The sequence below is a fragment of the Arachis duranensis genome, chromosome 6, assembly GCF_000817695.3.
Source record: "Arachis duranensis cultivar V14167 chromosome 6, aradu.V14167.gnm2.J7QH, whole genome shotgun sequence".
NCBI classification, from domain to species: Eukaryota; Viridiplantae; Streptophyta; class Magnoliopsida; order Fabales; family Fabaceae; genus Arachis; species Arachis duranensis.
In genome coordinates this window covers 1,976,442-1,989,826 of record NC_029777.3, presented here as the reverse complement: position 1 = coordinate 1,989,826, position 13,385 = coordinate 1,976,442, and the positions used below count along the sequence as shown (strand labels likewise).

Here is a 13,385-nt window from a genome sequence, read left to right as displayed (position 1 = left end):
AGGAGAGCAATGTAAAGAAGGAGCCTGGAATGAGTTGGCTTGAGGTCAAAGACAAGGTATATACGTTCATTGTTGGAGACAGAAGTCATTCTAGAAGTGATGAAATATATGCAAAACTAGATGAATTGAGTGATCTTCTAAGTAAAGTTGGATATAGGCCCATCATAGACATCGATTTACATAACGTGAACCAGAGTGAAAAGGAGAAGCTATTATATCACCATAGTGAGAAACTTGCTGTAGCCTTTGGTTTAATTGCTACACCACCTGGAGCCCCGATAAGGGTGAAGAAGAATCTACGAGTTTGTGTTGATTGCCACACGTTTTTCAAATTTGTATGCAAAATTGTGTTGCGGGAAATTATTGTCAGAGATATTAATAGATTCCACCATTTTAAAGATGGATCATGTTCTTGTGGTGATTATTGGTAATATCACTAAAACGACACATTCTTCCATTGTGACAAGATTCACGGATTCTTTACATATACTTCTGCTATTGTTTTATAACCAAGATAGATGTGCCAATTGAAACAGCAGAGATGATATAAGGTATCTTCTTATGCTCATTTCTACCTCCTTAATTTTGGGATTAGTGTTTTCCATAGTTTTGGCTAATCACCTACTGTAATGCCTTTATGAAGAGGAGGAATCCCTGTATATTTGTAGCAAATCAATCATATTTTTCATTATTCCATCTCTTATTGATAAATGACTTGACTTTCATCCTTGTTTCTGTTGTTCACATGGAAGCAACTTAGACATTTTTTTTTTCTTTTTTTAATTTCTGCTAAATTGATTCTCTGTTATTCAAATTACTTAACTTTCAGTGTTCAATGAACTTGACACCATTTTGCAGCTTGAATTTTTGAGCATGTTCGGTTGCCTTGCTAGAATTGCTTTGCTGGTCTTAATAGTTCATTATATGCCTATATTGTTTATGAAAGTAACTGTTATAAATTTTTTCTTGAATATTAATATCTTTTAATAATGAATTATTTTTGAATTTATAAATTTAAATAATATTATTGAAAAAAAATAGTAACTACATTAATTTTAATAACTTTAATTAACTAATTAAGTGGGACCACAATAGGGACTAAAGTTAGTTCTTACTAATGGAGAAGAGATGGATGGTTTGAGTTCCTATTTACTGTTTATAATGCAAAAGCGGATGTGAAATTATTTTTTATGACAGGTGGGATATAAATAGGGACTGAGATGAGTTTCCTATTGGAGATGGTCTTAGGAGAATGTAATTATTACCTCAATCTTAATCAAAATACATTTGAATAATTCTCCACATACAAGCGTTTTTCCATACAAGTCTTTACAAGTCATTTATATTCACGCGCTTCGAGCCGTTACTGCACATTCTTCAATGTAGCTTCTTCTTCTTCTTCTTGCTGCATGTTCTTCTTCCTCCTCCTATTTTTTTTCTTCTCTTTCGTTATTATCGTCACCAACACCACCACTTCCTCCTCTTCCTCTTCCTCTTCCTCCTTCTTTTTTCATTGGAATTTCTTCTAGTTATTTTTTCGTTAGTAGTTTATAATTCTGTAGGTGAATAATGTTTCATCGTTGATGGTTTGAATTGAATATTATGTAAAAGTTCTGCATTGGAATAAATATATTTTTTGTATCTGCAGTAAATTTGGGTGTAACACGAAGATATTTGAGTCTAACATTAAGATATTTAGGTGTATTTTAAGAATTTTTTGCTGGTTTTCACAATTTGAGACAAAACGGCACTGTTTGATTCATTAGAAAAGAAAAAAGAAAACAAAATGTAAAATCTAATTCGATTTCCCCTAAGCTCAGCACTCAGCATCAATGTTCTCCTTCTTCTCGAGTTCTCGTCCTCTCTCACTCCCTCATCAAAAGAAAAATCCATCACTTGCTCTGTCTAGCTAGTAGCTACCCCTGTGTAACCGCTGCGTCGCTGTTGCAACTTCTTGAAGCCGTTGTCCCTAGTCCCTATTGTGTTTGTCTTCTGTATTGCTCGAAACCGCCGTCCGCATTGCAACTCGTTTTGTGTCGTTCCTCACTCATGTAGCCTCTGTTTCGCCATGGTGGCTTTGTTCCACCGCGCTCCAGCCCTTCTCTGCTCTAGTTCTGTCATGCTTCACCCTCCTTTGTTGTAGTTTCGTCACGCTCCATCCTCTGCTACTCCAGTTTTGCTGCGCTCCACTCTCCTCGGCTCTAGTTCTGTGGCGGTCCAGGCCACCTCTTCTTCAGTTCTGCCGAGTCTAGCCTTCGGTTGTGCTCCCTCACCTCTGTGTTCTAGAAGGTATTATTACTGTTGTTTTAATTGGTTTAGTATTGTTAATCTGTGTTTTTTCTTCTTCAATTATTGTTGTTATTACTGTGGTTTAAGATTGTTGATCATATTCTTGATTCTGTTATGCTGTTGTTGTTTTGTTGTCTTTAATTTTTTCTAAAACTGTGATTTCTTGTTCTTGAACTTGTTAAGTTGATAATTTACTAAATTGTTAGTCTGCTATGTTTTAATTTGCTAAATTGTTTGGTTCCTATAATTTTCTAATCCTGTGATTTATATTTTATTATAAAACGATTATTCCGATTGAATAACGATTGAATCAATGAACCAATAGTTAAAGTGGTTTGATGATCGGTTCAGTTTTTATAATTTTGATTTTTCTATATATTTTTTTGAGTATATACAATAGTTCTGAAAACCAGATCAGACTGATTGGTCGGACCGTGAACCGATGGTATTATCCCGTTCGGTCCTCCAAAAGAAATCGCCAATGAAAAAACCATGCTAAAACTGTTGAACCGGATGGTTCTCAATCGGTTGAACCGAGCCGATACCCATCTTAAATGACACCGTTTTGATATTTAATTTAAAAAACAAGGAAAAAGGTTTGCCATTCTGAGTTTCAGTCTTTCACTCTCTTCTCCCTCACGCAGCTCTTCCAAATTCCAAAGGTCTTCCATCGCGCCTCCGTTCGTCTCATCCTAGCCGCCCGTCGCGCCGCCCTCCTGTCTAACCCGGTCGTTCGCTAATCCTCTTGGTTCGCCGTGGTCGAAGATCCTCCCTTAGTTCGCCAACGTGAGCATCTCCAGGTCTTGCTCCGCAGCTCTTGCCCGTCGTCCGTCCGTGGTGTGCGTTGGATTCATTGCATTTATATTCGATGAGTAGTGCTCAAATGGGGCTAATGGACAATTATTGATTTATTGGTGCCTAGCTACTTGTTAGAGATTATTATCATACAATATAGGAGTACTTTGCATGGAGGTTTGGTATAGCATGAAGTTTTGGTGGGTCTATTTATGGAAGCTTAGGTGGTTCTGGAAAATGGAATTATTGTGATGGTGTGCTTGGACATGTTATCATGCAGCAGGTGCCTCTCTAGTCTGGGATTATTATTTCTTTATTTTTGGTTGTGGTGCTTTCTTTGCATTTTGGGTGTTATGCTTAGAGGTGGCAGGAGTACCCAAACCCGCGGGAGGTCGGGGCGGGTTTTGGTCGGGGCAGGTGGCTGAGTGGGGCGAGGCGGGGTTGGGGTCAGGGTAAACATGCCCTTATCCGCCCCAGAGTGCATAGTATATATACATAATTACAATTTTAGGGTTTTTCTTTCCTAGTTCTCACAGCCGCAACCCTAATAGCTTCACTCTTTCAGGTTTAAGCCCCCAACCCTAACAGAGAAGAGGTCACCTCTTCCTCTTCAGCCGCAACCCTCTTCCTCTCGTGGAAGTTGCAAATGCGCCTATTGAGATACTTCAAAAATTTCGTAAACTTTTATACATTGTATTGTCTTTGTATGTTGAGCTTCGTCAATCTAAAATGCATGCATGTTTGTTTTATTTTTCAGCTTTTGTTATGTTCCTTGTCCCCATACAAGTGAAGTTCTTACTCAAACATTGATGAAAATATTGTTAGAATGGAACGTTGATAGAAAACTGCCTACTGTTACATTGGATAATTGTTCCACCAATGATGTTATGATAGATGAACTGTTGGGGCGTCTAGATTCTTCATGGTAAATTGTTGCATATGCGTTGTTGTACTCATATATTAAATTTGATTGTCAAGGATGGTTTGAGTATAGTGAAGTATTGAAAAGATTCGTAGTAGTGTATTGTATTGGACTACAACGCAGAAAAAGAACGAAACTTTTGTGAGTTGGTGTGCTAAAACAGCGATTCCATTTACTAAGAAATTGGTTCTTGATTGTCTGACTAGGTGGAACTCAACTTATTTGATATTAGAAACTGCATTGTTATATAGATCTGTCTTTCCTAGGTTAAGGCAGAAAGAACCCCAATATAAAACTGTGCCAAGTAATGAGGAGTGGGAACTTGCCAAGGAAATATGTGATAGATTGAAGTTGTTTTATGATGTTACTTTCTTGTTATAAATTTCCGACGGCCAATCTTTACTTTGGTTTGTAAAATAAAAGTCTCATTGGATGAATGGCAACTTTCTAGTAATTCTTTAATTGCTAATATGGCATCTAGCATGAAGAAGAAATTTGAGAAGTATTGGGATGAAGATTCATAGCATTATGGGTGTTGCTGCTGTTTTAGATCCTAGGTACAAGATGGTTGGAGTTGAGTTTCAATTTGAAAAAATGTATCCAGATCCAATAGAATATTCCAAGCAAGTTGATAGAATTCATCAATTGTGTAATGAGTTGGTTAATGAATACAATCAAAAAATGAGTTATAAAGTGTCACATGTTGGTACAAATGAAGTTGATAAAAGTGAAAATACAAGCATATTTGGGGTGATGATTATATGGTGTATCTTAAAAGAAGAAAAATGACAAGGGATTCATGTGTAAATGTTGAGTTTGATCATTATCTTGAGGAGGAAATTCATCCTCTAAATGATCCTAACTTTAATGTTTTGAAATGGTGGAAGAACAATCAAATGAAATTTAAAGTTTTGGCAAAAATAACCAAGGATATATATGCCATTCTAGTATCCACTGTTGCTTCTTAATCTGCTTTTAGTACAAGTGGTCGTGTAATCTCTCCTCATCGCGGAAAGATCAAAGAAAGCATAATTGAAGTTTTAATGTGTGGCCAAAGTTGGTTGTGGGCAGCTTTAGGGAATAAAGGTTCATTTATGTTAATTTTTTACATCATAGTAATTAATATATTAATTGCTATCTCTTTTGATTTTTAGGTTTGAATCTTGATCTTCAAAACTTTAATGATGATGAAGATGTGGAAAGTGATCAAGAATAAGGATTGAAGACTTTTTTATATTTTAATAATGTAATTTCTTTATGTTTGTATTTTAATTTAGTCTTTTGACATTTTATGAACTCTTTTTTAATTTGAAGTTATTTGACATTGTATGAATTTTATGTTTGTATTTTAATTCAGTTATGAATTTTAAGTTTGTATCTTGATTTATATATGAATGTGTAAACTTTAAAATGTCATTTACTTTTTATAGGGGTAGGGGTGGGGCGGATATCGAAATTCTAAACCGTCAAAAATCCATTCGTTAGCGGGGCAGGGTCGGGTAGAGCAAAAACCCGCCCCTACCCGCCCCATGGCCATCCCTAATTATGCTTGTGTGATTGTGTTTATGTTTTCTTTTTGTGTATTTGTTATGGTTTTTGCTGTAAATTACTTATTAAGCTTAATGACAATGTCAAAAAATCTTTAATTGATCAAAAGTCATTCATCGAACTTTATTCTTTTTGTAGGTTTGAGGTTGTAACTTAACAACTAAATTTTGTTCGGAAATATCCTGTTTTTGTTATAAACATCTTATTTTATTTTAATCTTTTGATCAAACTTTATTTCTTTCAAATATACTTTTTTTTTTCATTGTCATCTTTTTCTAGACCATGATAATAATTGTAGTTGTAAATTTAAGAGTGCATCAAAAGAAATATATAATAATAGATAAAAAAATTTATTTTCATCAAAGAACAGAAATAAAAAATAAAATATTTGAGATAAAAATAAAATAGTTTAAATATTAAATTTATAATTAAGATTTAACTCAAATATTAAGAATTAAATAATATTTTATTTTTTAATAATATAAAGTAAAACTTTAAGAATCTAAGTTAAACCTTATCATGAATAAAATCCAAATGATTTCGGAGAAATTCCTTTCACTGGTTGCATGGACAAGAAGGATTCATTATTCAATACAAAGATATGCTTCATGCTTGTACAATATGTTTGGTGAAATTAATTTAATTAAAGAGAAAAAAAAAAGCTTTATGCTTGCAATCTCAATTTTTAAATATTCAATTTAATATGGATTACTGGTGGCGTGTTCTGTACATTTAAATTCTCACTCAAGTAACCCGTGTGTGTAAAGTGTGTACATATATATACGACCAACAAAAATAAATAAAGAACTGATATATGGAATAAAATTATTAAAAATTCTCTTGGTGAATTTTGTTTGATTTGCCTCTACTGCTATTATTGCTGATCTTTGTTTACAAAGAGGGCAGCATGATATAATTCTTAGCCATTGATCCACACATTTTTTATGGAAGAGATGGAAACAGGGCAATTGCCTAACTTCTTCTTTGTTTTTGTACTTGTTCAAGCAAATGCAACACTCCTGTCATCACACCAAGTCACCAACCATAACTAATTTGTTACTTTATAGTACAAAATTAATAATAATATAGATGGGAATAGGATTAATAATAACTTATTTTTGATCTATTATCAACATATAAAATATTTTGATAAACATATTTACATTATCTATATATATATATATATATATATTATACTCAAAATTAAAATGTATGTATTTGTTAGCAATTCCACGAGTAGTTTTAGTAAATATCATTCCAACAAAATCACTTTATTGAACTTAGTTTGAAGAAAATGTCTCCCAAAATTACATGCAATCTTCCTAAAATGTTACTCAACACCCCATCCTGTTCAACAAATCCAATATTTGATAATACAAAGATGGCAAATAAATATCCTTACTCCCGCAAAGGAACTTGCAGATACTGTAAGCTCTCACTTCCATCATTAACATAACTGTGAACTCATCAAGCTTTAATACGGATGATAAATGCACCTGCAGAATTATTTGAAAAAGCATACCGATTATAAACAAGGAAAATTTTCAGAAACAAACATTAAATATTACTTCCCTATTTTCACATTGAGCAGAGAGATAAATGCTTTGGAACTACATCTTTAAGATGAACCAAAGAAATAAACAAACTGCAATGCCAATAGTTTTCCATAACTAAACAGAACAAAACATGCATTGCTAGCAATGCCAATGACAGCATCAAATATTCCACACAAAAAAATATAAATAAATTTATCCAATGATGTTAATATCTCTGATTAAGTACACCTACAATAGTTTCTCATTTTTGGGGTCTAATGGATTTAGTAACAACAAAGAACCTGCTAATCTTACATGCTTTTTCGATATAAACAAGGAAGGCAAGCTCAAATAAACCTCAATTTTGATGTCCATTGTCAATACACATGACAGATATTTTGAAACAAGGAGAGTACTTATTAAGTAACAATACCCTCATATTCTTAAATATTCTACTAGCGATTAGAAAGATCCAGTAGGCTGTAATGAGTACAATTGGGTTGTAATGAGTATCATTGGACTTGGCCTAATTAATAGAAATAGGTTTGAATATTAGATATAATTAGTAGTATATAAAGGAGTATTAGACTCATTCGCCAGCGACAAACCCTTAAAGGAAACTCAGACCTGTGACGAGTTAGTCTTTTAACTTGTCAGGGTGGGGATACCGTGGGAAACCAAAAAATATAGAGTATTAGAAATTGTAATAGGGGAATGAGGAAAATTGTAAAATGTCTTTTGACATCTCTTCTTTTCTCTGAATTTCTTCTTTTTCTAATAAATTTTCTTCCTTCCTATCCCTAATCTTCTATACCCTTACATAGGCTACACTTTTTTTAACCATATTCAAACAGATGGAGTGATTTCACATAACAATCTCGCCCCCTATGTCAGATAATCATTACTTGACTTACAAGGTTATCTCTGTATATGTGTGTGAGAGAGAGAAGTACGCACATGTTGGAAGGGTTAATATATCTGCAGAAACTGCACAAAGAATTCCCAAGTTTGAAAGAAATCCCCTAAGGATGCCACACGAGAAATAAAGATGCATCTTCATTGCATGTGTTGCCTTGTTTCCAGCTGTAGGAGAGGTAATATCTTCGGGTGACTTACCACTATCAGCAAATGGATCAATTGACATGCGTGCAAGCCAGCAAAATTTATTATCTTGCAATACAAAGGTACCCTGCATCAATTAAGTAGCAAATCAAATGACAAACCATTCCAATCTAAATTGATATGAAGAGTTGTCTGCGAATTATGAATTTATCTGTGATCATAACACACCCTATGGTTTGTCCTCAAGTTGTCTACATGCTTCTTAAAGAGCTCAAGCCAAAAATCCTTGCAAATGAACTTGATGGCTTCCAGATGATCATTGAATCGTGGCCGCTCCATGGTGTACCTGACCCGAGTTTGTTAAGAACACATGCACATGTCATTAATATTTCAGGATTAACAACTGCAAAGAGACATTGTGTAGAATAGATATAGAAGAAGCACATTGAAATGATTTTAAAGGCCTAATTTTGCATTTCATAGTTATCATGGCGCCATTTAATTTGTTTATGCATCTTCATTTGGAGGCTAACTCTTTGGGGAAGTGGTCCTACTTAAGAAAAGCATAAACAGATTGATAAACCAACTTATGCTCTCCAAAATTAAAAGTGATACATTACTCTCTAAAATATCTATGTTTCTTATATTTGTGCCTTTTGCAAATTGTGATAAACTTTTGCTTTTTGTCTTTTGAATTTAATTTTGATGTACCGTCACATGTGTATCCAATCACATAACGCCACATTAGTAAAAATAACTACCTTTTGTATTGACTGCGTAAATAACCATCCAAGAGAACGGTTGTGATTGCACGATTTTGTATAAAATGTTTTACACTGTCTGTGCATCAAAATTAAACTATTGTTTTTTTACCAAACAAAACAACCATAACTTTTGAAGAGCAGTTTTAAAAAGATGAAAGGGTTCAACAACTTTCTAAGAATCACAACAATACCACACCCACTTGATAACAGATCTGCAGGCACAAATTCTAGTACAGACAAACAATAGTTTTAAGGTAAGGAAATTGAAACCATCAAACTCTTTTACCTTTCAGAGAGCTGGTGACCAACCTGGTATCCAATAGCCTCGATCCTGCGAGCAGCAAGATCATGCTTATTAGGGTAGAATCGGTTGCAATAGCACGAAACCACTTCCGTCAACAGGCTATCCAAACAACTCTCTGAAACTTCTCTAACCATTCTCAGTCTTTAACTCGCAGGAATGGAAGAACCAGAATCACTATGCTCCCTCAATCTAATTGTGCTTTGCTTCCCTAATGGTGAACCTTAAACACAAAGGCGTATGGAAAAGAATTGAGGTTGCAAATATATTACATTAACTGCTAATGTGCCAAGCACAATTAGAGAAGGTCAGATGAAGTAGAGAAAGAATTAAGTGACAATTGTTAGAATCATGCTTTCTAATCATCTAACGTGCCAAGAATTAAGCACATAAATCATTTAAGCATTATTATTAGTAAAAAAAAACACAAATGTATAAAGGTAATATTTCTTTTCCGTTATGGTTTAGAACTTGATTTACTTTTTTCTTTCATTTACATTCTGTGATTGAAAGTTCTATGATCCAGTTCTTTTCATAGTAACATATAGTCTTTGCAATTTTTTTTTTCAGTTACCATTACCAATATAGACAAATCACAATGATGTTTACTAGCACTGCGTTTGTTTTTGAGAACAGGACAAGACAAAACATTGAAACACAAAAGACAAAGACATAAAATTATTTTTTGTATTTTATTTGGTGATAAACTATAACAAATTATAAAAATTCAATTTATTTTTATTTTTTAATTCAAAAAATTTGAAAAAAATATAATAATAATAAAATGTAATTACAAAAAAATAATAAAAATAATAAAAAATAAAAATAACTCATGTTTTTTGGTAGTGCCTCTATGTCCTTCCTGTTAATATAGGCACAAAATACACAAATTCAATATCTCTAAACACAATATCTCTATGTTCTGTCTTAGTGTCTTTATAAACAAAGACAGCCTAGATATAGAAGAAGACATAACATAATTTAGAGATTCTTTAAGCAATTATTCTAAACAACATGATGAAATTGTGCCACAATTTTTTTTGTCCATTAATCATCTTTTAAGAATTTATATATATTCTGTTCTAATTTGAAGTAACAGACATGTATTCTATTTTAAATTGCATTAAACACCAAATACAAATTGCATCATCTTATACAACTAAAATTTGGCACAAATGCAATGCAGCAAAGTCTCAATTTTGATTTCCCAACTAGGAATTAACACTAACTAACTTGAACAAAAAAAAATCATGAATTGATTTGTCACAAGGTGAAAAACAAGCAGAACAGCAATCATAAGAGGGCAAGTTTAAAAACCATTCTTTCCGCAAAAGGAAGACTCCAATATACGCACAAGCAGAATATAAGAATAATCGCAAAAGATGAATATCCAAGAGAATAAATAAAACAACGAATCATGAATCAAATAAAAGCCCAAGAGTGGGCGGGCGATTGATTTGTTTACGTAGGAGAAAATGTGCGTCGAAACCGTGTCTGAATTGCTACGAAATGCCGGGTCCCAATGGGGCGAGAAAGTGTCTTGTCTTCTCTCTTTGCAGTTACATCGTCTTTTATGTGTGTGCTCTTTGTGAACTGTTTATTTTTTTCTTTCTCAGGTGAAGTCGACTTCAGGTGAAGTCGACTTCAGGTGAAGTTGATACATGAGAATCGTTAGATGATTTAACTAATTTGACTAAATTTTCATCTAACAGCTCTTAGATATTAACTTCAAGTAAAGTCGACTTCACCTGAGTTTTCATCTTTAACAAATCTCAATTTTTCCTTAATTTTTAACTTTATAATAAAAATAAAAAATATATGTAAAATAATATTTTATTCACTTATTATAATTTACTAAAATAAAATTATTTATTTATTTTTTCTTAACATTAGTAATTTATTTTACGTATAATATAAAAATAAATAAATATTATATAAATAAAATACATATATAAACTAAACCAATGTCAATATTACATGAATTTCCTTAAATAAATAACGTTAAGTGAATATCTTCAATCATACTTCTATATAATCAAATTCATTAAATTTAAATTACACATTATAATACTAAATCGAAATAAATGTGTTCAAATTAATAGGAAACATCGTAAATCAATATAATTAGTTTTGATTTATATGCAAATTCACCCCATAGTATTATACTATTATGGTATATAAAAATTTGATACTGCTATCCATAGTATTGTGTTCTATAATAAATCAAATGATATAAATTCGAATGACATTTTATAGTAATTCGAATAAACTCAATTCGATTTATTAATGGTGTTGTGTTCATAGTAAATCAATATAGGTAAATTCGATTTAGCATAGATTTTTTTACGTATAAAATTTGAATTCACTTATTTTGAATTATATTTCACCATATTAAATTCAAGCCAAAACAAAAAATTTAGAGTAATTTTAAAAATTTATACTAAAAGATTCAAATTACGAAAATGGAAAACGACCCAAATTGAATTTATTGATTGGACGAAATTATATTACTGATAGTGTCTATAAAAAGATTAGTGAATAAAATTTAATTTAATTTATTTTCTTAAAGAAATAAAAAATTATTAATGATATTAAATTGCTTAGAACTCCATTATTAGAATTATTAAAATTTTTAAACTTCAAATAGTAGTTAGAGTATTGATTTAAAAATAGTAATTTGTTAGAACATTAAAACTACAAATACATATTAGATGCGGATAACTAAGTTAATTATATGACCGTTCTTAGCTCGTATCAAAGAAGGAAAGAGTTCATCTTCTGCCCCTTCTCAAGCGCAGCAAGTCCATCTCTACACCAAGAAGATCTCGCTTTCTCCTTGACCTCACTATCTCCTTTGACTCTGAGATTGCAAATTTGAGTTATTGGTGGCAGGGCGCAAATTGGAACTGTGATTTCAGTAAGCATCCATGAACCCAAATAATTCATCATACTATGAATTTTTTGCAAAACAGAAAAATCTCAATAACAGAAGCATTAGGCATCAAATTAACAAGAATAAAAAACAAAATGCAGAGGTTGAACTAAAGAGTAAAAATAGTGATGAATCGCAAATCTAATAAGAACAAAAGAATAAAATTGATTTTTTGTTTTTCAGTGGAATAATAAGTTAAACACCTAGATATTAAGATTGTTTTTCATAGCAACTCAGTAATATTAGAACAATTAAAAAAAGAGCAATGCTAGGGCCAGCAATATTTGTGATTGGTAGTCATCAACTAGCCATCAATGATGATTTGATGGTGTGAGATTGGTGTGAGATTTTATACAATGGCTCACATTTCTCTACTGGTTACATGCTGGCCAAAATATAGTAAAATTGCTGCCCCCTAGACTTTTCCATAAAAAAATTGACATGATCAAAACTTTGCTATAAGATAACAAAAGATACTATTTGGGCATAAATTAACAAGAACAAAATGCAGAAGAAAAAAAATGAACTACAAACTTGAAAAGTGGTTATCTTCGTTTGTTTGTTATCCTCCCACGTCGTAGCTGTCGTGGTTGCGTCTCAAGGTTGAAAAGGGGAAGAAGGTGAAGATAGAAGAGAAATTCTGTTTTTTTTTTTCTTCAGATCTTGTTTTTCGACCATTTTATTTTAAATTATTTAAATTTTGAAATCTAAAAAAAAATTATTGAATTTTGATATTTGTTAAGTTTATAACAATAGTGTTCGTCTAAAATAAAACAAAGATGTATAAGTCTTTTTATAAAAATAAGTAAAAAATTGTTTTGTCTTTTTAAATAATTATAAGGATATTTTAGTAAAAAATTTAAATACTGATCTGGATAATAAAATTCACGTATCATATTTAAATTTGTTCACGTTTTTATTATATATCAATACTTATCATACCTATATAAACACCTAAAATTAAAAATTGAATCTCAGTCAATTTTATTTGAAGTGAAACTACGTGTTTAAATTCCATCAAAATTAAGGAGTTGTTTCCATGACTTAATTTTATGCGGAAAATGAAAAGGAAGCATATGATTAAGATTAGTAGTACTAACTAGTACCGATATGAAAGTGTAATACCTTCCCTAAGCCTATCCACAATTATAACATAGTCACATCCAAATCATTCTTTGTTAAATGGTTACAGTAACTAAGCACTTGCTCTCTTTTAATATGAAGAATTTCCGGAGAA

At 32.0% G+C, this 13,385-nt stretch overlaps 2 protein-coding genes across 4 annotated transcripts in view; both read right to left on the bottom strand.

Moving 5' to 3' along the window:
- Positions 1-6,857: 6,857 nt before the first annotated feature.
- Positions 6,858-9,620, bottom strand: LOC107491835 (uncharacterized). Of its 3 annotated transcripts, none has more exons than XM_021126154.2 (4): positions 9,202-9,620; positions 8,380-8,497; positions 8,004-8,278; positions 6,858-7,050 (listed from the first exon to the last, which is right to left on the bottom strand). In XM_021126154.2, the coding sequence occupies exons 1-4, from the start codon at positions 9,351-9,353 to the stop codon at positions 7,029-7,031; spliced, it is 567 nt and encodes a 188-aa protein (XP_020981813.1). In that variant the 5' UTR covers positions 9,354-9,620; the 3' UTR covers positions 6,858-7,028. The 3 variants fall into 3 exon arrangements, with proteins under 3 accessions (XP_020981813.1, XP_015968239.1, XP_052107271.1); XM_016112753.3 differs by having other exon boundaries at positions 8,047-8,278; XM_052251311.1 differs by lacking the exon at positions 6,858-7,050 and having other exon boundaries at positions 7,843-8,278.
- A 447-nt stretch (positions 9,621-10,067) lies between these two features.
- Positions 10,068-13,385, bottom strand: part of LOC107491771 (uncharacterized) — a 4,580-nt gene continuing 1,262 nt past the window's right edge. Inside the window, exon 4 of the mRNA XM_052262717.1 lies at positions 10,068-10,169. Coding sequence (XP_052118677.1) covers positions 10,068-10,169 — 102 coding nt within the window. The remainder of the gene's footprint in view (positions 10,170-13,385) is intronic.